This window comes from Sus scrofa, chromosome 1 (assembly GCF_000003025.6).
Source record: "Sus scrofa isolate TJ Tabasco breed Duroc chromosome 1, Sscrofa11.1, whole genome shotgun sequence".
Taxonomy (NCBI): Eukaryota; Metazoa; Chordata; class Mammalia; order Artiodactyla; family Suidae; genus Sus; species Sus scrofa.
Genome location: NC_010443.5, coordinates 108,331,005 through 108,357,396, shown reverse-complemented (window position 1 = coordinate 108,357,396; position 26,392 = coordinate 108,331,005). Strand labels below are relative to the sequence as shown.

General features: G+C 37.2%; 1 protein-coding gene across 21 annotated transcripts in view; it reads right to left on the bottom strand.

Annotated features, from left to right (window-relative positions):
• The window catches only part of HERC1 (HECT and RLD domain containing E3 ubiquitin protein ligase family member 1), a 197,978-nt gene that overhangs the window by 46,753 nt on the left and 124,833 nt on the right, over window positions 1-26,392 (bottom strand). For 14 of the 21 annotated variants that reach the window (XM_021094060.1, XM_021094069.1, XM_021093938.1 and 11 more), the window contains 9 exons: window positions 21,591-21,830; window positions 21,135-21,218; window positions 18,497-19,017; window positions 15,918-16,693; window positions 13,391-13,589; window positions 11,124-11,284; window positions 2,137-2,253; window positions 1,695-1,926; window positions 256-380 (listed from right to left, as the gene is read on the bottom strand). In XM_021094060.1, coding sequence (XP_020949719.1) covers window positions 256-380; window positions 1,695-1,926; window positions 2,137-2,253; window positions 11,124-11,284; window positions 13,391-13,589; window positions 15,918-16,693; window positions 18,497-19,017; window positions 21,135-21,218; window positions 21,591-21,830 — 2,455 coding nt within the window. The remainder of the gene's footprint in view (window positions 1-255; window positions 381-1,694; window positions 1,927-2,136; window positions 2,254-11,123; window positions 11,285-13,390; window positions 13,590-15,917; window positions 16,694-18,496; window positions 19,018-21,134; window positions 21,219-21,590; window positions 21,831-26,392) is intronic. The other 7 variants (XM_021094074.1, XM_021094078.1, XM_021093969.1 and 4 more) reach the window with 1 other exon arrangement.

Genomic DNA, 26,392 nt, shown 5'->3' with positions numbered 1-26,392 from the left:
CTACAATAACCAGAGCCTTCTGCATCTAGAAGTAACTTAAAAATGAATCTATGAATGTATGCTGTGACTTAAATTATGTAAAATCAAACAAATGCCTAGAAGTCATATGCAAATACTTGCTCTTATCCTGTAGAGGAACTGAACACTTAGTATCATTACTTTACATCTTCTTTAATGTTGCTTTTACACTGACTTAAAATATAAACAAATCATATGATACTTCCACTAAGAGAAGGATGTGAAACATATACTTACCTGCTCTTGCTAGCAACGTTCGAGCAGCTAAATCAAACTTGTGCCGTCTTGTTACTGCTGAGCGACCCCTAGCTGGTGGTCCACTTCCAGAAGCTGCATTCTCTGTATGATCCAGGTTATCAGGGCTATAAGTGCAAGTTTGAAAGCAACACACATTTTTAAAAACCATCATGAATAGAAAGTAGAAGTGAAAGCATGCTTGCAGTACTTTTTCTTCAAAATGTTCTCAAGAACAAAATATGCTTCTGATAAAACTCTGAAACCTATCTTTTATGTCTGGTAAAGCTCCTAAGTTATATATATATATCATTTTGCCCTGAGCAATAATTTTATCTATTTTCACAAATAGATTTTCAATATGTCAGCAATGAAATTATGCTTAATGCAAGTTCGAATTAAATAAGATCAATGGCCTTAACTAAATCTTAAATGACTACCTAAAATTTGAAATGATGAGGAATCCCTGTCTTGGAGAAACAAATAATTCAAAATAAGCTATGAAAATATTCACTGAGTTTGTCAGAAAAAGTCTGCATATTAAGGTAAGACATTAAGCTCCCCATTTGATTTCATGAGCTAAAATGAAATAAAGATTTAAAGTCATAAGAAGTGCTGAAGGGAGAAGATTTTAGAATGAATTATAGAATATTTTACTACATTTCTTTTTAGGCTAGTCAGTTTCACAACTTAAAAAAGGGGTGTACTGTATTAGATATTAAAAACTGAAGAAGAGGAGTTCCTGTTGTGGCTCAACAGAAACGAATCCGACTAGGAACCATGAGGTTGCAGGTTCAATCCGGGGCCTTGCTCAGTTGGTTATGGATCTGGCGTTGCCATGAGCTGTGGTGTAGGTTGCAGACACAGCTTGGATCTGGCATTGCTATGGCTGTGGCTGGCAGCAACAGCTCTGATTAGACCCCTAGCCTGGGAACCTCCATATGTCATGGGTGCAGCCCCTCCATACGTCATGGGTGTGGCCCTAAAAGGACAAAAGACAAAAAAACCCAAAAAATAAAAACTAAAGAAGAGATGAAAATATAATCCCATATCAACATACAGAAAAGATTTAAAAGTCCATTTCTATTAAATATATTAATTAAATTTCTATTTAAGTGAACATTTTACTTTATATCATTTATATGCGATAAAATTTTTAATCAACATGTTTATATTATTTCAGAATATTTTACTTTTTAGTTTCTTCTTTTCAGCTCAATTTTATATTAAAATTATTTCCTTATTTTCATGAAAACATCACTTGAGTCATCATTTTTACCCTTCACAGAAACATAAACTTGTAACTGAAATGTCCATCTTTTCATGTATCTCTAGTTATCAACTTTATATACCATTAGAACCATCTCTACAGGGACACAAATGGGGCTCTTAGGGCACCCTTTGTAACACATGGAAGAGAAATACAGAAACTGGAATTTCACCTTTCACTAAAGCCTTCCTCCATTTCAGCAGCATCAGCTGATGGTATGTCACCTGGTGACTGCAAATAAGAGGGATCATTCGACTTCCCACCACTGCCTACAACCGCTGCTCCGTGCCTTGAGTCTGCAGTGCTGCCTGACTGGGGCTCCTCCTCATCCTCATGCCCAGGGTGCTCTATCATCCACATGGCAAGGACAGTGATGTTCTGGGCATCAGCCTCTCCTCGAGCACCTGCACAGGGAGAAAAAAGGTCTAATACTTATTTGGGGCAAAGTAACTATTTATTCATGCTATCAGTTTGAGTGCCTGCTATCATGTCACTGTAATTAAATCTGGTGTTAAAAATCTTCCCAACATTTATGGTCTCTTAAAAAATATTGCCTGTAATAAAGATCAGTCTTCTCGTATCTGCATATACTGATATATAAAAACTTTTCCTACCTGTGGCTTCCATGGCTTTGGCAATCTGCCGGAGAGAGAACCCCATTTCTAACAAGGGTACTGCAATCGCTGGAGGAGGAGGAGAAGTTGAAAGTCTACTGCTTGGGTCTGACAAGGCTGAGACAAAAGAAAGAGAAGTAAAGGCCTAATTATCACTATATATCATGAGTAAAAAGGTTTTTTATCATAACCATAATCCCCAATCTCTTAATACTGTCTAAATTTAATGAAATGTCACTCTACAAAGAATTTACTAAATGAGTAACTAAATGTGATTAAATTTGATATAACTTTTTAAGATTTTTCTTTAAGATAAATCAGCTATTATGAAATAAATGTGCTGTAAAAAGTTTCTTTAATGTTTTCTTTTTTAAAATAGTTCCTTAATTTAAAAAATTTTAAACTTTACAGAAATCTGCAAGAATAGTATAAAGAACTCTTTTACCCCTGAACCACTGGAGAATAAATAGCAGACAGAATGCTCCATCCATCTTCCCTGAATACACTAATACTTCACTCCTACAAATAATGACATTCTCTTGCATAATACAACAATTAAATTTAGGAAATTAACAATGTTATCATCTAATCCAGATTCCATTCTCATTTCATGAAAGTCCTGATAATGTTCTTTACAGCAAAGGATCCAATCCAGGTCATCTTTATATTTAGATCTCATGTCTCTTCAGTCTCCTTCAATTTTCTACTTCAAAGATTCCAGGCCAGTTAAATGGCAGAAAGTACCTCAGTCTAGTGTCTGCTGTTGCCTCATAATTAGCTTCAGTTTGTGTTTTCTGGCAGGAACAGCATAAAACTGATGTGTTATTCTTGCTACATTCTACTAGATGGTTCATGATTTCATTTTGGCCCATTACTGGTGAGGTTAACTTTGATTACATGAGTTAAGCTGGTATCTGCCAGATTTCTCCTGTAAAGGTAGTCTTTTTCTTCTGTAATTAATAATTATTTGTGAGGAAGAACTATGAGAATATGTAACTACCTCATTCTTCATTAAAGTTTCACTCATTAGCATCCCTTATGTTTATTGGCTGAATCAGTTATTATTATGATGGTTGACAAATGATGTTTTTTTAAATCTATCATTGCTTTCAGACTCATTAGTTGGTATTCCACTCTAAAGCAAAACTTCTCCTTTCTCCACCAGTATGGGGTTATGGATTCTTATTGTAATCATGCGTTATTATCTGTTACTATAATTATTTATTTTTATGCCCCAGATCGCTAAGATTTGGCCAGCGGATGCCCCTTGATGCTGAATTCTATGTCCTTCAAGACCGTGCTCATCATTCTTTGAGCGCTTTATCACTTTCTGGCACAAGCTATTCTAGCCTCATCTCATACTCAGACCTGATGAAATCAGTCATTTCTCCCAGAAAATCCAGGTTCTTTTTAGTAGAGAATGGTATTTAAAAGATAGGATCTTGGCATTCAGTGTGTACTGCTTCTGGAACACCAATGCTCCCAGGCCCTCTCAGTGGACAGTTGCCATTGGAGGCCCTCTTTACCCTACATGGCTCTGACACCTAGTGCTGGGCTGTGTGGACATTTCTCCACCCAACGTGGACTCCAAAACTCTGTGCCAGGCCACTCCTCCAACCCTCCCACACACACACCAATAGTTTTCTTCACCTCAATCTGGCTTTGACAACCCACTCTGAATTACCATACCGCCCACTTCTCATATCTTGCTGGCATGAATGCCTACCTAGCGTGGCCCCACTTAATGGCTCTTTGAACTGAATTAAGAAGGAAGAAGGGAAGGAGGGAGAAAGGGAAGGAGGACTATAACTCCGATTTCTGCTTAACAAAAAAAGCCACTACTGCTACAGCAGTGATAGCCCTGATGGATATATGATGGACTTCTCCTTCTTGCAATGATAAGAGTAACAGAGACTGGATTAACCCTCACCTTAAACTGGAAAAAAAAAAAGAGAGAGACTCTCCAAAATCAAACAATAGCCTGCAGACATTGGACAACCAGCAGTGTGGGATGTTAATACCTGAGAGAAAGGAATCAAATGAGGTGAGGTCTACAACTGCCTCAGCTTACTTCCTGGAAAGAATTTCCCAAGATGAAGGTCATGGAGGGTGAATTCAATCTAAATTCAGTGGCCTCTCTGAATGGAGAAGACAGAGAATTCTAAACTGGCTAGAATTCACATGGTAGAATACCATAAAGAAGAGAGAGAGGATTAAGATGGCAGAATAGAAGGACTGGAGCTCAACTTCTCTCCTAAAAAATAACAAAATTCACAACTAAAGGCTGAGCAATCTACACCCAAATGGATCAGAAACCTTAAAAAAGATACCCTACTCCAGAAGAAAAAGAGGAGGTCACATCAAGAGGTAGGAAGGGCAATTTCATCATATAAACAACCCCATACCTCCCAGGTGGGAAGCTCCACAGACTGGAAACTAATTGGTTCACAGAGACTCACCTACAGGAGTGAGAGTTCTGAGCCCCACATCAAACCCTCACGTGCGGAGATCTGGCACAGGGACAAAGAGCCCCTGAAGCAGCTGGCATTGAAGGCCAGTGGGGCTTGTGCGCAGGAGCTCCACAGGACTGGGGGAAATGGAGACCCCATTCTTAAAAGGTTCACACAGACTTTCATGTGCACTAGGTCCCAGGGCAGAGCGAGGTCTCCATAGGAATCTGCGTCAAACCTGACTGCAGTTCTTGGAGGACATCCTGGGAAAACAGGGGTGAATGTGGCTTGTTATGAAGGACGGACATTGAAAGCAAAGCTCTGGGGAATATACAGCAGCTTGCCTTTCTCTGGAGGTGGCCATTTTGGGAAAATCTGGCCCCACCCATCAGTCAGCTGCTGAGAAGCCGCAGGGCAAACAACAACCCAGGTGGGATCACAGCCCTGCCCCTTAGTAAACAGGCTGCCTAAAGACCCCTTAGGCACACAGCTGCCTCTAACCCCATCCAGAGACTAAGCCCCACTCACCAGAGGGATTAGAATCAGCTCCACCTACTAGGGGGCAGGCATCAGCCCCTCCCATCAGGAAGCCTATAGCAAGCCCCCATATAAACTTCAACCACAAGGGGGGCAGACACCACAAGTAAGAGAGGCTACAACTCTATTACCTGTAAAAAGGTCACCACACCAAAAACCTATAAAAATGAAAAGACAGAGAACTTTAACTCAGATGAGGGAGAAAGGAAAAAACCCAGAAAATCAGCTAAGTGATGAGGAGATTTTTAGCCTCCAGGGAAAAAACTTTAGATTGTTGATGATAAAGATGATGCAAGACATTGGAAATAAACTGGAGGCAAAGATGGATAACTTATAGGAAACACTGACCAAAGAGATACAAGATATAAAACTGAAACAAGAAGAGATGCAAAATACAATAACTGAAATAAAAAATTCACTAGAAGCAGCTAACAGCAGAATACAGGAGGCAGAAGAACGAATAAGCGAGGTGGAGGACAGATTAGTGGAAATTACAGAGGTGGAATAGAAAAGAGAAAAAAGATTGAAAACAAATGAAGAGAGTCTCAGAGAACTCTGGGACAACATTAAACACACCAACATCCGTATTATAGGGGTGCCAGAAGGAGAAGAGAGAGAGAAAGGGACAGAAAACATATTCCAAGAGATAATAGCCACAAACTTCCCTAACATGGGAAAGGAACCACTCACTCAAATCCAGGAAGCACAACGAGTACCATATAAAATAAACCCAAGGAGGAATACACTGAGACACATATTAATCAAACTAACCAAAATTAAAGACAAAGAGAAAATCTTGAAAGCAGCTAGGGAAAAGAAACAAGGAAACCCCAATAAGGTTATATCAGCAGATTTTTCAGCAGAAACTCTGCAGCCCAGAAGGGAGTGGCATGATATACTTAATGTGATGAAAGGGAAAAATCTCCAACCAAGATTACTCTACCCAGCAAGGCTCTCAGTCAGATTTGAAGGAGAAATCAAGACCTTCACAGATAAGCAAAAGTTGAGAGAATTCAGCAACACTAAACCAGCCTTACAACAAATACTAAAGGAACTTCTCTAGGCAGAAAAGAAAACACAGCAACAGGAAACAAAAATTCCACAAATGACAAGGCTCACCAGTAAAGGTATATATACAGTAAAGATATGAAATCATCCATGCACAATTATACCACCAAAATCAGAAATCATGAGAAGAGGTGGGTACAAATGCAGGACACTGGAGATGAACTTGCAATGAAGAGAACAGCAACTTAAAACAATCTCATATATATATAGACTCTTATATTGAAACTTCAGAATAACTGCAGACCAAAAATCTACAATTGATACACAAACAAGGAATCTCTGGAGAAGAAATATATCTCATAGTAAATAAGAGCATAATCCACCATGAAGGGGGTCATGTGACATCATTCTTGGAATGCTGAAGTCTTCTTAGATCTGATTCTGATTTCCTCTCCATCAAAGAATTTATGATAATTATAATTAAATAATGCAACTGTACAATTAAATAATACAGTTGTACAATTGTATTATTAATAACCATTTCTCTCATGGTACAATGTAAGGTCTATAATGTCTTGTTTATTAGCACATCACCTAGAATGGTGTAATGCCTATATTGAAGAATCAATAAGATGTAACAAATGGTGAGGACATATTTATATAGTTACACTGTTTTTTAACCAATTTATGCATTTTATATTTTACTTATTTTCAGAGGGTGTATTATTTTTGTTATTCTTACCAGTTATTTTTTATTATGCTATATAAAGTATTTAATGGTATATAAGTCTTTCTTCTTTTATAAGTTTTAGTTGCATAATATACATGATTTTAATACTATGCTAATTTTTAAAGAAAAATTGAAATGTAATAGGTAATATTAAATAGTAAAGATGAAAGCCATGCAAAATGGGATAAAGTATAGAATAAATTTCCAAAAAAAAAAAGAATACCAGAAAGGAGAAATCTTAAAGAAATTAGAGAGCTGCCCAGAAAGAGAACTCCAGAAAAGTGCAAAGGGTCATCTTCCCCATGACTCTTTAGTTGATGCTAATGCAGCCAACTGCCCAAAGCTAGGGAAATAATCATCAAGAAGCAGCAGCATTCACACAGGGCTGGGAAGAGTTTGTTATCATAAGCCAGAGTGAAAAAAAAAACAAAACAACTTTGTAACACATAAGGCATTGGATAAAAACTGTCCTGGTCCCACCTAACAAAGCTTAAAAGGCAGCCTAAAACAATCAAATTGTTTTCAAATTACTTAACTGTGTTCTGAAACAAAGTTAAAGTGCAAGTAAAGAAATGCCATATATCCCAACACCCGACTAGGTAAAATTCACCATGTCTTGTGTCTAATAAAAAAATTACCAAACATGTAAAGAAACAAGAAAATATAATTCAAAATAAGGAGAAAAAACAGTTCATGGAAACAGACCTAGAAATGAGATAATTGATAAATTAAATATAGAGGACATTAAAACAGATATCATAAATAGTTGATTCTCATTATTTATGGATCCCTTATATGTAAATCGACCTACTCGTTAAAATTAATATGCAACTCCGAAATCAATACAACACTTTCACAGTCATTCAATGCATAGGGTGACAAAAAAATTCAGTCTCCTTGGTGCATTTGTTCTCAGCCGAGGTCAAACAAGGTAAGACCTCTTGATTCAGCTCTCAGACTATAAGCAAATGTCCTTTTCATGCCATTTAGTATTACTTTTTTTGCATTTTTTGTGTTTTTGTTGATTTTATTGTTTAAGTTGGCCTCCAAGTATAGTGCTGAAATGCTGTCTAATGTTCCTAAATGCAAGAAGGCTGCAATGTGTCTTATGGAGAATATATCTGTATTAAATAAGCTTTATTCAAGCATGAGTTAATCGTGTTGCTGGCCATGAGTTCAATGCTAATGAATCAACACTATATATTAAATACGGTGTCTTTAAATTGAAACACACATAAAATAAGGTTATATATTGATCAGTTGACAAAGCATGACCAGAAACTCATAGAAACGTAGCCCTATAGTTTCCCAAGGAACAATGGTTCAGTTTTTGCTAGTTCCGTGTTCACAGTGATTTTACAGAGTGTAACTATTCTAATAATGAAAACTGTTATTCCACGTATTCTGAGAGGTAGAGGAAAAACTGAGGACATTAAAAAGCCAAGAGATATTTTTTAAAAAAAACATATACAGACCTTCTAGAGATGAAAACTACAAAATCTGAGGGAAAAATACACCAGATGAGATTAAAAGCAGATTAGATACTGCAAAAGAAAATAGTAGGGACCAGAAGACAAAACAATAAAAATTACCCAGAATGAAACACAGAAAAAAAGAGCTTAAAACAACAACAACAAAAAAGAGCAGAGCATCAATGATGGTGACTGATAGGACAACTTCAAGCAATGTAATATACACATAACTGGAGATTGAAATGAAGGAGTAGTGGCACAGAAAAAAATCTAAAAAACTAATGAATGAAAAATTTCCGAATTTAATGACAACTTTAAACCTACAGATCCAAGCTCAACAAATTCCAAGCACCAGAAACATGAAAAAAATGACACCAAGGCAGATCATAATCAAATTGCTTAAGCCCAGTGAAATAAAGAAAAATCCTAAAAGCAGCCACAGAAAAAGGCATACTACATCAATGTGAGAAAGACAGAAGACTTATCACTGGAAACAATGCAAGCCAGAAGACAGTAGAGTAACATCTTAAAGTACTGAAAGAAAAATAAACTGTCAATCTAAAATTCTATTCCCAGTGAAAATATTTTTCAAAAATGAAGGTGAAATATTCTTTCAGATATACAAAGCCAAAAGAATTAACCACCAGCAGACCACTACAGGATGTGTTAAAGGAAGTCTTTATAAGAAGGAGATGATGCTACATGGAAATCTGGATATACATAAAAGAATAAAGAATCTCAGAACTAGTAAATATGTGGGTAAATGCAAAATACATACTTTAGTTTCTTTAAATACATTTAAAAGATAATTGGTCGTTTACAGTAAAAATAATAATGTATTATGGGGCTTTATAAGATATGTAGAAGTTAAATTTATAATAACAAAACTATACAGGCTGAGAAAGGGGAAATGAAAGTATACTGGTGTTAGATTCTTTTACTACACATGAAGTGGTATAACATTACTTGCAAGTAGATTGTGATCATTAAGAACATATATTATAAACCTGAAAGTAATCTCTAAAAATATAATACCAAGTATAGCTAATAAGGCAACAAAAGAGATAAAATGGAATTTTGAAAATACTCATTTAATTCAAAGAAGGTAGAAAAAGAGGAAAATGGGAACAAAGAACAGATGAGATAAACAGAAAGATGTTAGATTTAGTAGATTTAAACCCAACTACACTAATAATCACATTAAATGTAAATGGTCTAAACATACTAACTAAAAGGTAGAAAAAGAGGAAAATTGGAACAAAGAACAGATGAGATGAACAGAAAGATGAACTTAAAGATGTTAGATTTAGTAGACTTAAACCCATCTACACTAATAATCACATTAAATGTAAATGGTCCAAACATCCTAACTAAAAGACAGAAGACATCAGGTTGAATTTAAAAAGCTAAACCCAGAGTTCCCATCATGGCTCAGTGGTTAACAAATCTGACTAGGAACCATGAGGTTGCGGGTTCAATCTCTGACCTTGCTCACTGGGTTAAGGATCTGGCATTGCCATGAGCTGTGGTGTAGATCACAGACGTGGCTCAGATCCCAAGTTGCTGTGGCTGAGCGTAGGCCAGCAGCTGTAGCTCTGATTAGACCCCTAGCCTGGGAACCTCCACATAACGTGGTGTGGCCCTAAAAAGACAGAAAGACAAAAACATAAAATAAAAATAAATAAATAAATAAATAAATAAAAAGCTAGGCCCAACTATAGACTACCTTTAAGGAATCTACTTTATGTATAAACACGCAAGTAAGTTAACAGTAAAACGATGGGAGAAGATATACCATTATAAGGCTAATAAAAAATCGGAAATGGTTATATTTATATCAGATAAAGCAGACTTTATCTGATATAAATATAGGGCATATAAATAAAATATAGGGCATGTAAATATAAATATAGGGCAAAGAATATTACCAGAGATAAAGAGAGTCATTTCATAATGGCAAAGAGGTCAAGTAACTGAAAAGATAAAAGAATTCTAAAGGTCTATGGACCTAAATTATATGAAATGAACACTAATAAATGAAAGGGGAAACAGAAAAATCCATAATTACAGTCAGAGATTTCAACACCACTCCTCAGTAACCGACAGAATAAATAAACGAAAAATAAGTAAGGATAAAGACCTGGACAACACTATCAATAAACTCACTTAACCAACAATTTCTGGAACACCGCTCAACAACAGCACATACACATTTTTTCCAAGTGCACATGGAATGTCTATTAAAAATCCAGACCATATTCTGGGCCATAAAACAAGTTTCAATAAATTTAAAATAATTCAAATTATACAAGATATAGTCTTGGATGACAATTAAATTAGGAATCAACAATAGACAGATGCCTGGAAAATCTCCTAATACTTGAAAATGAAATAATATACTTCCAAATAACCCATATGTCAAAGAAGATATCAATGGTAAAATAGAAAGTACTTTAAACTGAATGAAAATGAAAACACAGCATTTCAAAATTTATAGCTTGCAGTAAAATCACTGATTAGAGGGAAATTCATAGCATTAAAAATGCCTATAATGGAAAAGAAGAAAGGCCTAATATAATCGATACAGTACATTATTTCTTGCCTACATAGCCATAATTCAACCTATAGTTTCAAAACAGAGAAGAGAGCTCAGTTTGACAGGGCAGATCTCCCTTAATTAAATTGACTATTTTACCTTTAGTGAAGACAAAATGCAATGCCCACGTAATAAAGTGCCACACATATGAAATGCCATGGTCTGGGTGTCATAGTGCATGATAGCACACGCACCTGTGCGGTTAGCTGGCCTTGCTGACTGGGAATCAGGAGAAGTTAAGCTTTGCCTCCTTCCTACTTCATCAGAAGGAGAGGTTGGTAACGATGATATTGGAGGAGTCTGTGCACGACGTGTGGGAAGTACAGTGGTAGTTGGGTAACTAGAGAACATTTGCCTTTAAGAAAACAACAATGGTTAGCACAGAAATCCAATTAGAAAAGAATATATACATCATAATCTTCTTATAAAAGAATATGCAACCTGGAAAATCATTCAAGTTAGATATAATTTAATTAGGGGGAACGAGAGAGATGCTACATTTTAAAATCATTATCTCATAGGATGCTTTCACTATAAAAACAATAATATCTTTTCATTTGTTTAACAGCAGGTAGGGAGAATACAGCAATAAACAAAATAGCTTTTTTTAAATTCCTGACTTCAGGGAACTTTTCTCCTACTATAAAACCAAGATGACATGGGCATTTTGGTAGGCATATAGTAGTTAGAGAATAAAAAGGGCTTTTAAAGATAAATAATTTACAGTTAGTTCAGATATACATTCACTAGTTAGCCATGAACTTATTCACAAGGATCCAAAGTAATAATCTATGGTAAGTTACAGAAAGAAAAGATAAGTGCTCAGTGACCCAACACAACTGAGAAAGAGCATATGAACGATATGCCAGCTCTGCAGAGGGAAAAAGATACAGGAGACACAGCCCCTCTCAAGCTAAGAAGGCAGACACTGGCTAAAGAATAAAGTCCACCAGAAGATTCTTACTGAATCTGCTCTTTAGATTTGTCCCATAGAACCAATAACAACTTTTAAGTATCAAAAAAGCACTGTTGACTCAGTCAAGTAACTGTAATATGATGGTATTCACACAAGCAGCAGCTGTTCCCTGATTTTTCTCTTATTAAATGATGCTGAGCCAGGCAGAGACAACTGCAGCTCTAATATATCCCAACCAATACCAGGGAAATGACAACTAAGAGGAAAGAAGGGGTCATAGGCCTGGTGAATGTCTCTGGGAGCAACGGAGCATTATTTTACCACTGAATCCCATGCCTATGGAGCTTGAAAGGCAACAAAGAGTCACAGCATTACTGATCCTCTGTGGATGCCTTGAATTATGTAACTGCCTGAAGGATTAAAACCATATTAGAATATCCTATCATTCTCTTTCTCCTTTCTTGAACAGAAGCACCTCTTGGAACTGTTATTTAAGTGAGAGAGCTAAGAGGCAGCAGATGTGTAGGGACCAGGCACTGGTAGCTACTGGGATTAGCACTCCTTCTACCCAAGACCAAAAGCATTAATTCTTAATGTGTGAGCTGAAGCCATGGAATCAAAATCACTGAAGAAACTTAATTCAAATGCAAAGCAGGTGCCACACCAGACCTACTGAATGAGACTTGCTGGGAGATACAGTCCCAGAGCTTTAAAAAGCCCAGGTGGCTCTTGTGAACATCAATAACTTAGCATCATTACAACAGCCACTCTCTCCTCCACTCTCTAAGATGTCAGTCTACACATTGGAAATAATAGTGACCTGTCAATTCAGGGAAAAAGGGAAAGAAACAAGAAAAAGAGGAAACTAACCATTCTGAATTCCCTTTATTTCACTTAAACCTTAGTTAAGAGGGCTCACAAACTAGTCTCTCCTTAAAGATTTTCACTCGAAGGTTTTCATTTTGTGTATAACAATTGGTAAACTGAAGCAAAAAGAAACTTAAACATTATTTGGAATTTATGAGCTTATCAAAGTAGGATTGGCTGAGGACATGCAATAAGAGATGCTTTTTCATTTGAAAAGTAGACTTGTTTGATCTCACCACAAGAATAAAGGTATAGGTAAAGAATTATGCTTAAAAGGGAAATACCTGAGAAGAGAAAATTATTTTCTTGCAGGTAAGTTCTTTCTTGAGGCTCTAATATTCAAAATACAAATGTTTACCTTTTGAGAAAAAAATATTCAGAAGCCTAGCCCCCCAGAAAAGATCCTTATAAGGAGATAATGATACTCCAGGTACTACAGGTACCTGTCAGTGGTACTGTTGATTAGATATGGGACCACCACTGACTGGCTCTGAGACTTTATTAAACTTATGAGGAGTATTTCCAACTTCAGTAAAATGAATTTGACTCTATCATCTTCTAGGTTCCCTCTAGTTCCAGTATACCTTGACTTAGTGGGCACATTCTTCCAAAGAGAACAATTAGAGGTTCAGAACCACAGGCATCAATACGGCAAACATTAAAGGCCAACTTCCCCACCTGAGAAGACTAAGTGGCATCACTCCTGGGGACTCAGATGCAGGCACTGTTTCTGTGTCAGTGACTGGAGTGGTGGCAGTTGTGGTATCTTCCAGTGAACTGCTCATGAAGGAAGTTGTGCTCGAGGCTGAAGGACTAGTGGTAACTGGTGTCTGTGCCTGCTGGGCTTGGTCACTTTCTTCAGCTTGTTGATCAATCTCTATAGACCAAGGTAAAAGTTAAAAAAGTAGTAAGGGTTTTGTTTTTGGTTTTCAAAAGAGACAAGAGAACGGAAAACTTCTCACTTTTAATTTGGAAGGCTTATAAATGTATTTCTTAAGTAGAAATTTCTGTGAAAGATTTACAGAAAAAAAATGTTCTTGCATATATGCATCCTTGTATTCACTATTATGCTCGTTATGCACAAACAATAATGCAACAAGTCCTTGTAAATACTCACTTTATATTTTAGAGAAGATTCTCTTGAAAATAAAAAAAAAAAATTTCACTTTGCTTGCAAGATTTAACCAGGGGTTCTCTAAAGATACCTAATCATTCAAACTGTGTATCCTTAGCACTTTGATTTTTGCTTGTTTAAAGACATCAAAATAGGCATCAGAGATGAAGATGTGTAAATACAAGAAAAAAAAAAAAACCTAGACTCCATGCTCTAAAAGGACAATGCCTCACAAATTACTCCTAAGATTTTTTTTTCTAAGTTAAATATCTAAGGGCTTACAAAGTATTTGTTATTTTTCTTATCTTAAGGGAGACTACAAATAAACATAATCAAGATAGCAGCCATTACAAACAGACAGCTATTTGGTTTGCTAAATGACCACATACCTTTCATGATCATGATCTTAACACTCCCATTTATATGCACCTTACACTTCAATTTACTATCTAAGCTTAGAAAGGAAGGAGGGGAGTATGGGAAAAGGAAAAGGAAGAGAAGGGACGGAAGAAAAAAAAAATGATGGAAACACTATGAAGGAAATTGACTTTGTTTTGTGCACTGTTGGCGTCCCAAAATCCCGTGGAGTACCTGGCACATAGCAGGCACCCTATAAACATTTACTGAATGAATCTCACTTTTATCTCAGAGTTTGTATTATCCCCAAAGGTGAGGCTAAAACAAGGTTGTTTACACACAATATAGAGTTTACAAAAGTAGTACTTTAAAATATGTCTGAGAAGTTATCAGAATAATATGTATATTGAATCAGATTAAAAAAATACAGGAGTACATGGGAGTTCCCATTGTGGCTCAGAGGTAACAAATCCAATTAGTATCCATGAACATGTGGGTTTGACCCCTGGCTTCACTCAGTGGGTGAAGGATCTGGTGTTGCTGTGAGCGATGGTACAGGTCGCAGACATGCCTCAGATTCTGTGTTGCTGTGGCTGTGGCATAGGCCAGCAGCTGCAGTCCTGATTTGACTCCTAGCCTGGGAAATTCCATATGCTGCATGTGCAGCCCAAAGGAAGAAAACACACACACACACACACACACACACACACACACACACACACACACACGAATACCTTTGGCATGACTTAAATTTCAGTTTTAGGAGTTCCTGCTGTGGCTCAGTGGGTTAAGAACCTGACTAGTACCCATGAGGATACAGGTTTGATCTCTGGCCTCGCTCAGTGGATTAAGGATCTGGTATCGTCACAAGCTGTGACGTAGGTAGCAGAAATAGCTTGGAGCTGGTGTTGCCATGGTCATGGTGTAGGCCCGCATGTGCAACTCTGATTCAACCCCTAACCTGGGAATTTCCATATGCTGCAATTGCAGCTGTAAAAAACAAAAACAAAACAAAAAATAAATAAATAAATTTCAGTTTTACAAAATATAATAATATTATTAAGCTCTAATAGTTGCATAGGTTTAAAAGAGAAAATTATAGATAGAGGCATATCTCAGAGATATTGTAGCTCTGGTTCCAAACCACTGCAATAAAACAAATACCGCAATAAAGCAACTTTTTAGTTTCCCAGTGCATATAAATTTATGTTCATACTATTAAGTGTACAACAGCATTGTGTCTTAAAAAAATCAACCAATGGATATATCTTAATTAAAAATACTTTATTGCTAAAGAAAAATGCTAACTATCATCTGAGGCTTCAGCAAGTCACAGTACAGACATCAAAGATCACTGATCACCGATCAGCATAAGAAATACAACAATAATGAAAAAGTTTAAAATACTGTGAGAATTACCAAAATGTGAAACAAAGCAAGCAAATTTTGTTGGAATAAATGGCACTGAAAGACTTGCCTAACTGAGGGTTTCCACAAACCTTCAAGTTGTAAAAAATGCAGTTATCTGTGAAGTGCAATAAAATTAGGTATGCCTGTAGACAGATGATTATTAATATAAAGAAACAGAAAGGAACTGTGCATCTTGCAAAGGAAAAACACTGTCAAAGTTGCTTTGGCCAAAAAAGTTTTAAAAATCACTTACAGAATATATCACTTCTAACAATTATAATTTCAACAGCACAAAGCAAAAATTTCTAAAATCAGATAACATACCTTGTTTAATTTTGCCCCCAAATTGGTCCTCCAAAAGCCCATGGATGACTAATTTATAGATCATGGCTTGAGCTCGTTCCAGATCAGCTAATCCCAGTGCTCTCTTTATGGGTGACCGCATGACTGCTCGCTTTACCATGTGGCGCATCAAGAACTGCAGGGCTGCACGCATCTCCACATCTTCATGAACAACTGGAGAGCTTGCACAGTCTGAGTTGTGGCCATTTTCGGCCAAAACTTTTGGTATCAGCAACAGTTCAGCATATTTACTACAGCCAAGAAGAGCACTAAGTGATTTCATAGCACCGAGGTAAATATAGGACAGCTGGACTGCTCTGATTTCTGACTGGGCTATGTCATGGTTTTTGGACACGTGTTCATGATTTTTTCTTTTTCCTTCTGTTATCTGATGTTGGGATTCCACAGCTGGCATTGCTGAATCTAAAGAAAATGAAGCTATTTCGTTTTCTGATTTGGAGATTGTGGTACCCTGACTTTTAACATCGTCAGATGTTAAGCCTGTTCGTGTATCTAAAGCTGATTCACTTTCAGTTTTCTGCTCAACATCCCCTTTCTCCTCAGATTCATGTCGGTGTTTCTTTTCATGTCGCTTGGTGTTCTGTTTGCCCATGTCTTCATGAATGCCAGTCAGATATGTGAGGTCCAGTAACACAGAAGCCGTCAGGCCTCGAAATCGTGCCACATCAAAAGGAAGCGGTTCACAGGGTTCCAGATTATACAATGGAGTATCACTAGGCGACCAAAAAGTTGGGAAGCTTTAATAAAGATCAGAATGACACAGGAAGAAGCAAGTGAGGGATAGACGGGAGGAAGGTACAGAAAATAATGTAGACAAAATAAGATGCATCATGTACACAGTACAGAGAATAATTTATACAAACTAGAGAACTCATTACAACAAAGAGAAAAATGAACCTATTATGAGAAAATGGGAAGATGTGATGTTTAATGCAAAAGTAATCAGATGTTCATATGCTTTCAAATAAGAATATTCATTATTACAATGTAAGCCAAGAATTAGCAGCATTTCTGTAAAGAGCCAAATACTAAATATTTTAGGCCTTGAAGGGTACATGGTCTTTGTTGTAACCTATCAACCCTGCCATCATGGTGTGAAAGCAGCCACTGGTAAACCTGAACAAATCCGTGTGGCTACTGGGCCAGATGTAGTTTGCCAATCCCTGAGATAAGTTATTTGGCAAGTGTGCATAGTAAATTTAGTTTTTATATGGGTGATGGCCATGTATATACTATTCCAGAGAAGATTTTGTTTCATTCCAAAAATTACTTTGTAGTCTTCAATTAATGCTTCTAATTAAGTTTAAAAGAAAATATGATCACATATTTCCTGATACTCAGGAAGCACTTCTAGAAGTTTAAACAGGTTATAATTAAATAAACTGGAATATAAAGCTTTAGTAAGTATATAAAGTTTGGTGGCATACACTTGTTCTATTAACCTAAGTCTTGGTTCTAGCTTAACTTTTCTAACTTTATTTTCTTTTGTGTCATTTTTCTTATTTGTTTTAATTATTTTGCTACATTGTATACACCTTAATAAGGTACTATAAATCCTTTCTGAAATAAGACAAAGAATAAAAGGATTGGTAAATACTTCCACAAGTAAAATTTTCATTCTTTTCTTAGCTTGGAATGGGGGAGGGGGAAACTAGAGTTCATTACCTCCTGAAATTGTGTGCAAACGTCATGTATATGTATTTTTCGGCTGAGAGGGGACGCAATTATCATTAGATTCTAAAACAGTGCCACCTCCAAAAAATACTTAAGAACCATTCATTGTTATTGACATTGTCCTATATCATATTAATAAAGAATCACTTTAGGCAATATAACGAAGTTAAAAAATATCATTAATAAATCCATGTTTTCAAATGATACAATTATGAAGAGTCATTAGATGAGTCCTCTTATCAAGTGAGATACCTGACATACTTCCTTTTAAAGATATGAAGTTTCTATTTCACAAAAATCCTATCTGATTGCAAGCACAGCCAAATGCTTTTAAGCACATAGTTTATGCCAAATAAATGTAACTTTCATATCTATCCAAAATACAGCACACTGAGTGTATAGAAATATATGCTTTAAAAAAAAGCATGAGTATCATTGATAATCCGAAACCTAATTTTAGTCACTCAAATGTACCCACTCTACATTCAAAGCCCTCCAACGTAAAATGTAACTGATGGATATGCTGGCTGGCTTTTTTATATTCCAATGTGTAATGGAAATGTTTACAAAAGCAGCAAGCCAAATGAAAAATATAAAGAAGAATGCCAGTTAAACCTAATCTAGTGAACTTACCTTTCTTCATAAAACAAAACAAAAAAACTATATATTTTACTAAGTATTCTAAGGAACACGAGTTTGGGAAATATTCCTTATTGAAATCAGAGTACTCATACCCAGCTGTATGAAAAATTACTTTTAAAAGTAAACTGGCAGCTCATCTAAAATAATTACTCACTGCCCATAGGCAATGGCCCATATCACCATTAAATACTCATTTTCTACAGGTGTAACTCAACAAATCATACCTGATGGTAATTTCTGCTTCATCCCATTGGACCTTGGCAGACGTACTGCCCTCTTTGACCACTCCCAGCAGCGTGGCATGGCGCCCAGTTTGCTTGTGAACACACCGACCTCCAACTCTAAGACCAGCATCAACTCCTCCTATCACTGCCAGCACAGGCCACACCTCTATGCAAAGAGTCCTCAGCTGCGGCTCTGAGAGGTCAGCAAGGCCATGTCTATTATGTTTACCTTTCTCTTCCTCTTTGCTCTCCTTCTCCTCTCTCATTTCATTTTCCTCTCGGCTCTGAACCGAGCGGCTTTTCTTGAGCTTCTGACCTGACTCTTTAATACATATCTTAATTTTGTGCAGCCTTTCCATCATTTTTTTGTTAATGCAGTAAGTCCAACGGTCTGTTCGATGAAGGATACGAATAAGCTGAATAGTAGCCTCTGCCAGTACTGCTGCTACTGGACTACAAATGGGATCTCCTGGAAGTAAGTCTCGTGGTGTGCCACGCATCTGCATATCACAAATTTTCACCTATAAAACAGGAGGGTAAACGTGATTATTAATAGTTCTCCTAAACTACTAATTCTATGAATTATGAAACTGTAAATTCTAACACATGTAATCCCATGTTGAACTAGTGTTTGGTCTCCTGATACATGTTATGTTATACTACTGGCTTCCAATAAGGAGTGAACAAATATTATAGATCTACTCAAGTTAGTAGCAGCATGGTCCTCTGAAATAAGCTACCCTATTATTTAAACTTCCTGGAGACTGGAGTTCCCATTGTGGCTCAGTGGTTAATAAATCCAACTAGGAACCATGAGGTTGCAGGTTCGATCCCTGGCCTCGCTCAGTGGGTTAAGGATCTGGCATTGCTGTGAGCTGTGGTGTAGGTCACAGATGGGGCTCGGATCCCATGTCACTGTGGCTGTGGTGTAGGCCAGCGGCTATAGCTCCGATTAGACCCATAGCCTGGGAACCTCCATATGCCGTGGGTGCAGCCCTAGAAAAAGACCAAAAAAAAAAAAAGTCATTTATAAACTTCCTGGAGCCTGAGAGGAGGAATGCTGCTGTGGCCACCCAAAAGACAGACACAGACCAGGGTGTATGTGACTGACTCAATTTACTCCCCTAAAAAAGTCTTGAGGGTCTAGTTACTCTAATCCTCAATACTCTAGAATAAAAAAAAAGTCCTGGGACCATTTTATACTGTTCCAGGAGCACAAAAAATAAAATCACAAAACTAGATAATTGATATATTCCCAATCTGGACACACACTTCAAATAAGACATAGAGGTTAAAAGAAGAGCAAGACTTGGGTTCAAATCTTAATGCTACTGTGTAATCTTTGGAAATCTTACTAAACCTCAACCTTTCATCTGAAAAAAAATGGCACTAATAACGCTATCTCATTATTTTAAGGATGAGGGAGTTCCCCTGTAGCTCAATGGGTTAAGGATCTAGCATTGTCCCTGCTGTAGATCTGGTTACAGCTGTGGCACAGGTTTGATTACTGGCCTAGAACCTCCTCATGTCCCAAGTGTGGCCAAAAAAAAAATTAAATTAAACCATATACATAAAGTACTTATCAGCACAGTGCCAAACACAAAGTAAGTGTTCGAAGATGTTAAATTTATTAGTATTTTTTCTCAGATTCTGAAATCAGAGAAGGCTTCTGGGTAAAATAAATGGACTGATCCATAGTCTAAGGTTAAATGAGTTCCTTCAAGGTTCACAGAAGGGCAACAGGCCATCATTCTAACCAGAACATACTAGAGCTGGGCTACAAGAATATCATCAGGAAAGTGATAAAGCAGGAACTAGGTTGCTTCTTTATTTCCAGTTCGGTTTTGCTGACTACCTATTCAAGAAGCAGTTCCTCTCTCGCATGAATGGCTACCTTGAAATTTCATCTTGAAAATTCTAAAAAAGTACTTAAAAACCTGAATAAAAGGTGACTTTCACAGTTAGGATTTATCAAGTCTAGCACTTTCATTATAGAAATGTTATATATAAGACAGCCTGAAAACTTTGTACTCGATATTCTGGCGACCAGACCCAGGCTATACTTTATCTTCAAGTAAAGGCATGGGATAGAAAACCAAATCTGCCCACCACACAGGGAGACCCACAAAGAAATTGTCTCTGCCTGAGTTTTAGATAGAGAAAGAAAGTTTTTAGTGAGAGGGTATTTCTTTAAGGGTTAGGATTCAAATTTATACCATCAACAAGGTCTGAGAATCCCCTCAGCTGAATGAATGAAGGCAGCTTCCCCATCATAACTAGAACTTCTATTATTCTGCTAATGGTACCTGATTACATTTAAGATTATTTCTAGATTTCTCTCTCATATGCACAAGTGCCAATGAACCAGATTATCCCTAAACTATTTCCTATAATTCCTTTCTTGCACATACGTTTGAAAGCTGACTCACTATATGCAAATTACCAGAACATCAAATAGTGCCTTAAGAATTAGAGGCAATTTCTAAAAGTAATCTAACCTTCTTTTACAAGAATTATCTGAGCAGGTATTTTTAATGGCAGAAGTAGCTTGTTATATTTGTAAACACTATCTGATGTTAACAAATATTAATAAAAAATATCCTTTATGCCTAATTATAGAGGTTTGAAGTTTCATTACCTTTTCTCCTGGGTTGCTACTATAGAACATTACACATGGGTACAATTCTGCTGCATCCACATCTTCAAAAGCTAATTTGGGTTCCTATAGCATGGCAGAGGTTATAGGAAAAAAAAGAAACAAAAATATTTTTTAAAATTGTTAATATTCAATTATATTAAGATTCAAAGCTCTTATGTGACAGAACAAAAGTTACTAGAGCCGAAACTCAATTAACCTTGCTAACAAAGGAAATTCTACATATAATAAATGATTCTGATTTGTTTCTGTTTCAATAACCTTACGAGGATTTTACTATCTTTCTCTTGTTTGGTGCTGATAAATACCATAAGAACCAAAAGGTTATTAGAGAAAAAAGCAGAGAAGGGTAATTTATAAACTGAATAACTAGCACTTGAATAACTGAGATGAGGATGAACAAGAAAACATTCAACACTTTTGAATGAGTTTCAGTACCTCTCCATTCTTCCCAAAGGAAATGGTCCTGGCTTCCATGTCTAACACGCAGGTAATGAAATCCCCTTGAGTAAAGCTGGACAACGTCAGAGTCTGTTCTCCATTGTGATAGAGGTTACCACTATAGGCCCGATAGAGCCACATATCCGAAGTAGTACGGTGGTTAAAGTCGTGTACTGGCCAGCGAGAAACTCCAACACATGTGCCTTCATTACCTCTGTTTTCCTTCACAATGTAAAACTAAAATGAAAGTGGTAATGTTTATGAATATTCAAAAACCTTGTTTACATATTATTAACTGTATAGAACAATACTGAGGAATGCTTATAAATAAATTTATGCATTTATGAGAACATACCTTTATTTTCAGCTTAAGTGAAAATAACATACAAATGAAACAATTTCTCCATTTTGTAAAGATTTTAAAACAAATTTAATCTTTACTTTGTAGAATATTAAGCATAACTTTTGAGTATTTATTTAAAATAAATGACTTTAGCTTACATCTTAATTATGAAGCTGAGGAAATATGTCCAGTCCAGAAAATTATTAATGGAAAGCTTAAATCTTTTACGTACAAATTTTCTAACTACTCTCTTATGTATACTTCTGTACAGAAAAGAGTTAATAATAGCAGGCCTGAGACTGCTGTCTTTAAACAGGCAAGCTTGTAACACTTGCCCCTGGATAGTATCTGGGAATTCAACTGGTAAATACTTTCTTGCACTTATAAAAAATTATTCCTAAATGATAAGGGTGGCTCACCAGGACTAAAATGTTTGAACAATGTGGTTTACACTCAATATATGCTTTCCCTTTGGGAGTTTGGAGTTTTGGTACATTCCAGACAGAGGGCACCTTCATGGCCAGTCTCCAATAAAAGTCTTGAGCGCTAAGTCCCTAAGGGGCTTCCCTAAAACATCACACACATGTTGCTGTGTTTTGTTGCTGGGATAAGAGTGTGCTCCATGTGACTCTGCATGGGAGGGAGAGAACATAGGGAAGCCCACACATAGATTCCTCAAGGCTCCACCTGTGTCTCTTTCCCTTATTATCCCACTATGTATCCTTACTATGCTGTTATAATAAAACTTGGTCATCATGAGTGCAACAATATATACTGAGCCCTATGAGTCTTCCTACCAATTTTTGAATATAGTGGTGATCTTAAGAACCTCTGACACAGTGGTGGCAACATGAGACTCACAGAACAACTCCCATTCATTAAAATATAATTACATACTTGAGGGAAAGAGAGAGAAGTACGGAAAGACAAAACTCTGATGGCTATGGAGTTATCCATGCTATGAAACAGCAGATGAGTGGCTATCTGTTGTGAGAAGTAAGAGGCCACCAGCCTATGCCAGAGCCACAGCAATGCGGGATCCGAGCCGCGTCTGCAACCTACACCACAGCTCATGGCAACGCCAGATCCTTAACCCACCAAGCAAGGCCAGGGATCAAACCTGCAACCTCATGGCTCCTAGTCGGACCCGTTAACCACTGAGCCACAAAAGGAACTCCCATGGAATCAAAAATAATAGGTCCAACCACAGAAGGGTCAGCTGACTGGATCCCCTGGCTGCTTTTTGCCCTGCTAACTAAAGTGAGGGAAAAAAAGAGCAGCAGGAGGAAAACTTCTGTTGTTCTATTTTCTGGTGGAAAAAGAAAAGGCCCATACATTTCTACACATGGGCTTTGGATGGGCCAAAGAATAAAAATTAGCATGCAGTTGCTAATTTTATGAGTGTGCGCTGCTCTTTCCTCCAAGTGAGAGGAGAGAAGGTATTTAAACCAGTTCCCAGGGCTGCAACAAAGGGAAGGAAGGGAGGGAGGGAGGGAAGTAGGGAGGGAAGTAGGGAGGGAGATAGGGAAGAGAGAAAGAAAAAAGAGGAAAAGAAAGGGGGGAAGGAAGAGGAGGGAAAGGAGAAGGAAGTAGAGAAAGAAGAAAGAGGAGAAGAAAGGGGGGAAGGGAGAGGAGGAGGAAGTAGAGAAAGAAGAAGAGGAAAAAGAAGGGAAAAGAAAAGAGAGAGACAGAAAAAACTACTCTAGAGATTTTCTTTAGCCTAAATGTTGCCACTCCTGTTCCAGTGCCCTGTGCCTACCAATTAGCCCTGTGAATGCTAAATTTACTGCTAGGAGTCTGAGTAAACCTGAGATCTGAGGAAAAAGTAAATTTGATAAAGCAACTCTGCTTTGTGGCTACTACATCTGGATGTATGATAAAAACTGATGTAAAATGTTATAACCTTTAACTTCATAAATGCTAAGGGATCATTCTAATAAGTGAAAGCTGCAAAGGAAAAATATGTTAGTGGTACACGACTTGCTTGCTTTTTCCACTAATATGTATACTGGAATTTAAACTCTGAGAGTACTGGAAACAAAACAAGCATCCATAACTGATCATTTCTTGTTATGATATTTTCCCTATTGGAACCACTGGGAAAAAAGAAGACAAAATAAAAACAGTGGCAATCTTCCCAAAGAAATAATACTTTAGTTTTGAAAAGCAGTTGTTAGTTGCCAATTAGTTCTAATAAAGTCAGGTATCTGACCTTTATAGGCTGATGGTTTTCCAACCAAAAGTTCACTTTAAAAAAATCTTTATCGATGTGGAGTTCCCATCATGGCTTAGCAGTTAACTAACAAACCTGACTAGCGTCCATGAGGACGCAGGTTCGATTCCTGGCCTCACTCAGTGGGTTAAAGATCTGGCATTGCCATGAGCTGTGGTGTAGGTCATAGATGCGGCTAGATCCTGTGTGCTGTGGTGGTGGCGTAGGCCAGCAACTACAGCTCCGATTCGACCCCTAGCCTGGGAACCGCCATAAGCCGTGAGTGTGGCCCTAAAAAAAAAAAAAATTATTGATGTATAGTTGATTCACAATGTGTTAATTTCTGCTGCACAGCAAAGTTATACATACATATACATATATATTCTTCTTCATATTCTGTTTATGGTTTATCACAGGATATTGAACATATATAGTTCCCAGTGTTACACAGAAGCACCTTGTTGTTTATCCATTCTATATATAATAGTCTGCATCTGTTAATTCCAAACTCCCAATCCATCCCTCATCAACCCGCTTACCCCTTGGCAACCACAAATCTGTTCTCTATGTCCGTGAGTCTGTTTCTGTTTCATAGATAAATTCATTTGTGTCATAATTTAGATTCCACATACAAATGATACCATATGGTATCTGTCTTTCTCTTTCTGACTTACTTCACTTAGTATGATAATCTCTAGGTGCATCCATGTTGCTGCAAATGGCATTATTTCATTCTTTTTTATGGCTGAGTGGTATACACATATATCACATCTTGAAGTACATATTTTTGAGTGGGTAAATTTGAATTCTAAGACTGAGAAGGCAAAAAGAGCTCAGGAAAGCCTTGCTCACCACTTAAAATGCAGCTATCTGGTCCTGTCCTGTAGGTTCTAGGCTTTACTGCTATCAAAAAAGTTGCTACCTCTATAGAATCCTAAATTTATAGATTCCAATTGCCTGGACCTGTCTCTAAGTTAAAATCTGATATTGTCTGCTACAGACTGTTTCAACCCAACATGAGCTAAAAGCAGGCACCAGGCCAATAAACAAAAATCAACCGAGGATTTAATCAATGCAGCCATAAACTGAAAACATTATGGATTTTAGCTGGACTGTCCAGGTTTCCTGTATATACTCCTGGAAAGGGGCCTGAACTTTTGACAGAATCATCTAATTTGAGCTGCCAATTGGCTTTGTATTTCTTTTTTCTTTTTTTTCCCCCTGGTCTTTTAGGGCTACTCCCGAGGCATATAGAATTTCCCAGGCTAGGGGTTGAATCGAAGCTGCAGCTGCTGGCCTATACCATAGCCACAACAATGCAGGATCCAAGCTACATCTTCGACATACACCACAGCTCAAAGAAATGCTGGATCCTTAACCAACTGAGCGAGGCCAGGGACCAAACCCACATCCTCATGGGTACTACTCTGGATCATTATCAGTGCATCACCATGGGAACTCCTGGCTTTATGTCTAACATAGAAATTGATTACTAACTTGTGATTCCTACTGAAAACTAAAAATCAGAGGTGGGCATACCACAGGAAACATACCTGTTTGCCCATTCTCATAAGACTGGACTCTTGACCTCTTCTTGGGGATATCCCACTGCAGTTGACTCACTGTGTTCAGATTTGTGGACTAGTTGTAATTTACAACAGACTGATAGCTTGATTCTATGTCTGATACACACGTCTTCGTAAGGCCGCTTATTAAATGAAGCTCTCCCCAGAAAGATATTGATTTTTTCTAGGCTGCTCACTGGATAAATGATTAGGATGAAAGAGGTAGAAGGTTTTGTAAACCTATTCTGAAAAACAATTTTTTAATTGGGATTTTTGTCCTGATAAATTCCTAACCTTTCTGGTTAAGTTGTATAATTTTTTCTTTTTTTCTTTTTTGGCTGCCCCTCAGCATATGGAGCTCCCAGGCCTAGGAATCAGATTTGAGCCTCAGTTTTGCAACCTAAGCCACAGCTGAAGCAATGCCAGATCCGTAAGCCGCTGTGCTGGGCCAGAGATCGAACCTTCATCCCACCGCTCCCAAGATGCCATTGATCCTATTGTGCCACAGCAGGAACTCTTAAAAATATTTTCGTATATATAAAAAAAAAAAAGTTTTTGTGTGAAAAATTTTTTGTCGCTCTTGCACATAACCCTTCTGGACAAAAGGTCAAGATGAAGATAAAAAAAGAATGAAAAAAAATTGAAGTTATAATTACTAAATGGGGAGGGGGGAGCCATG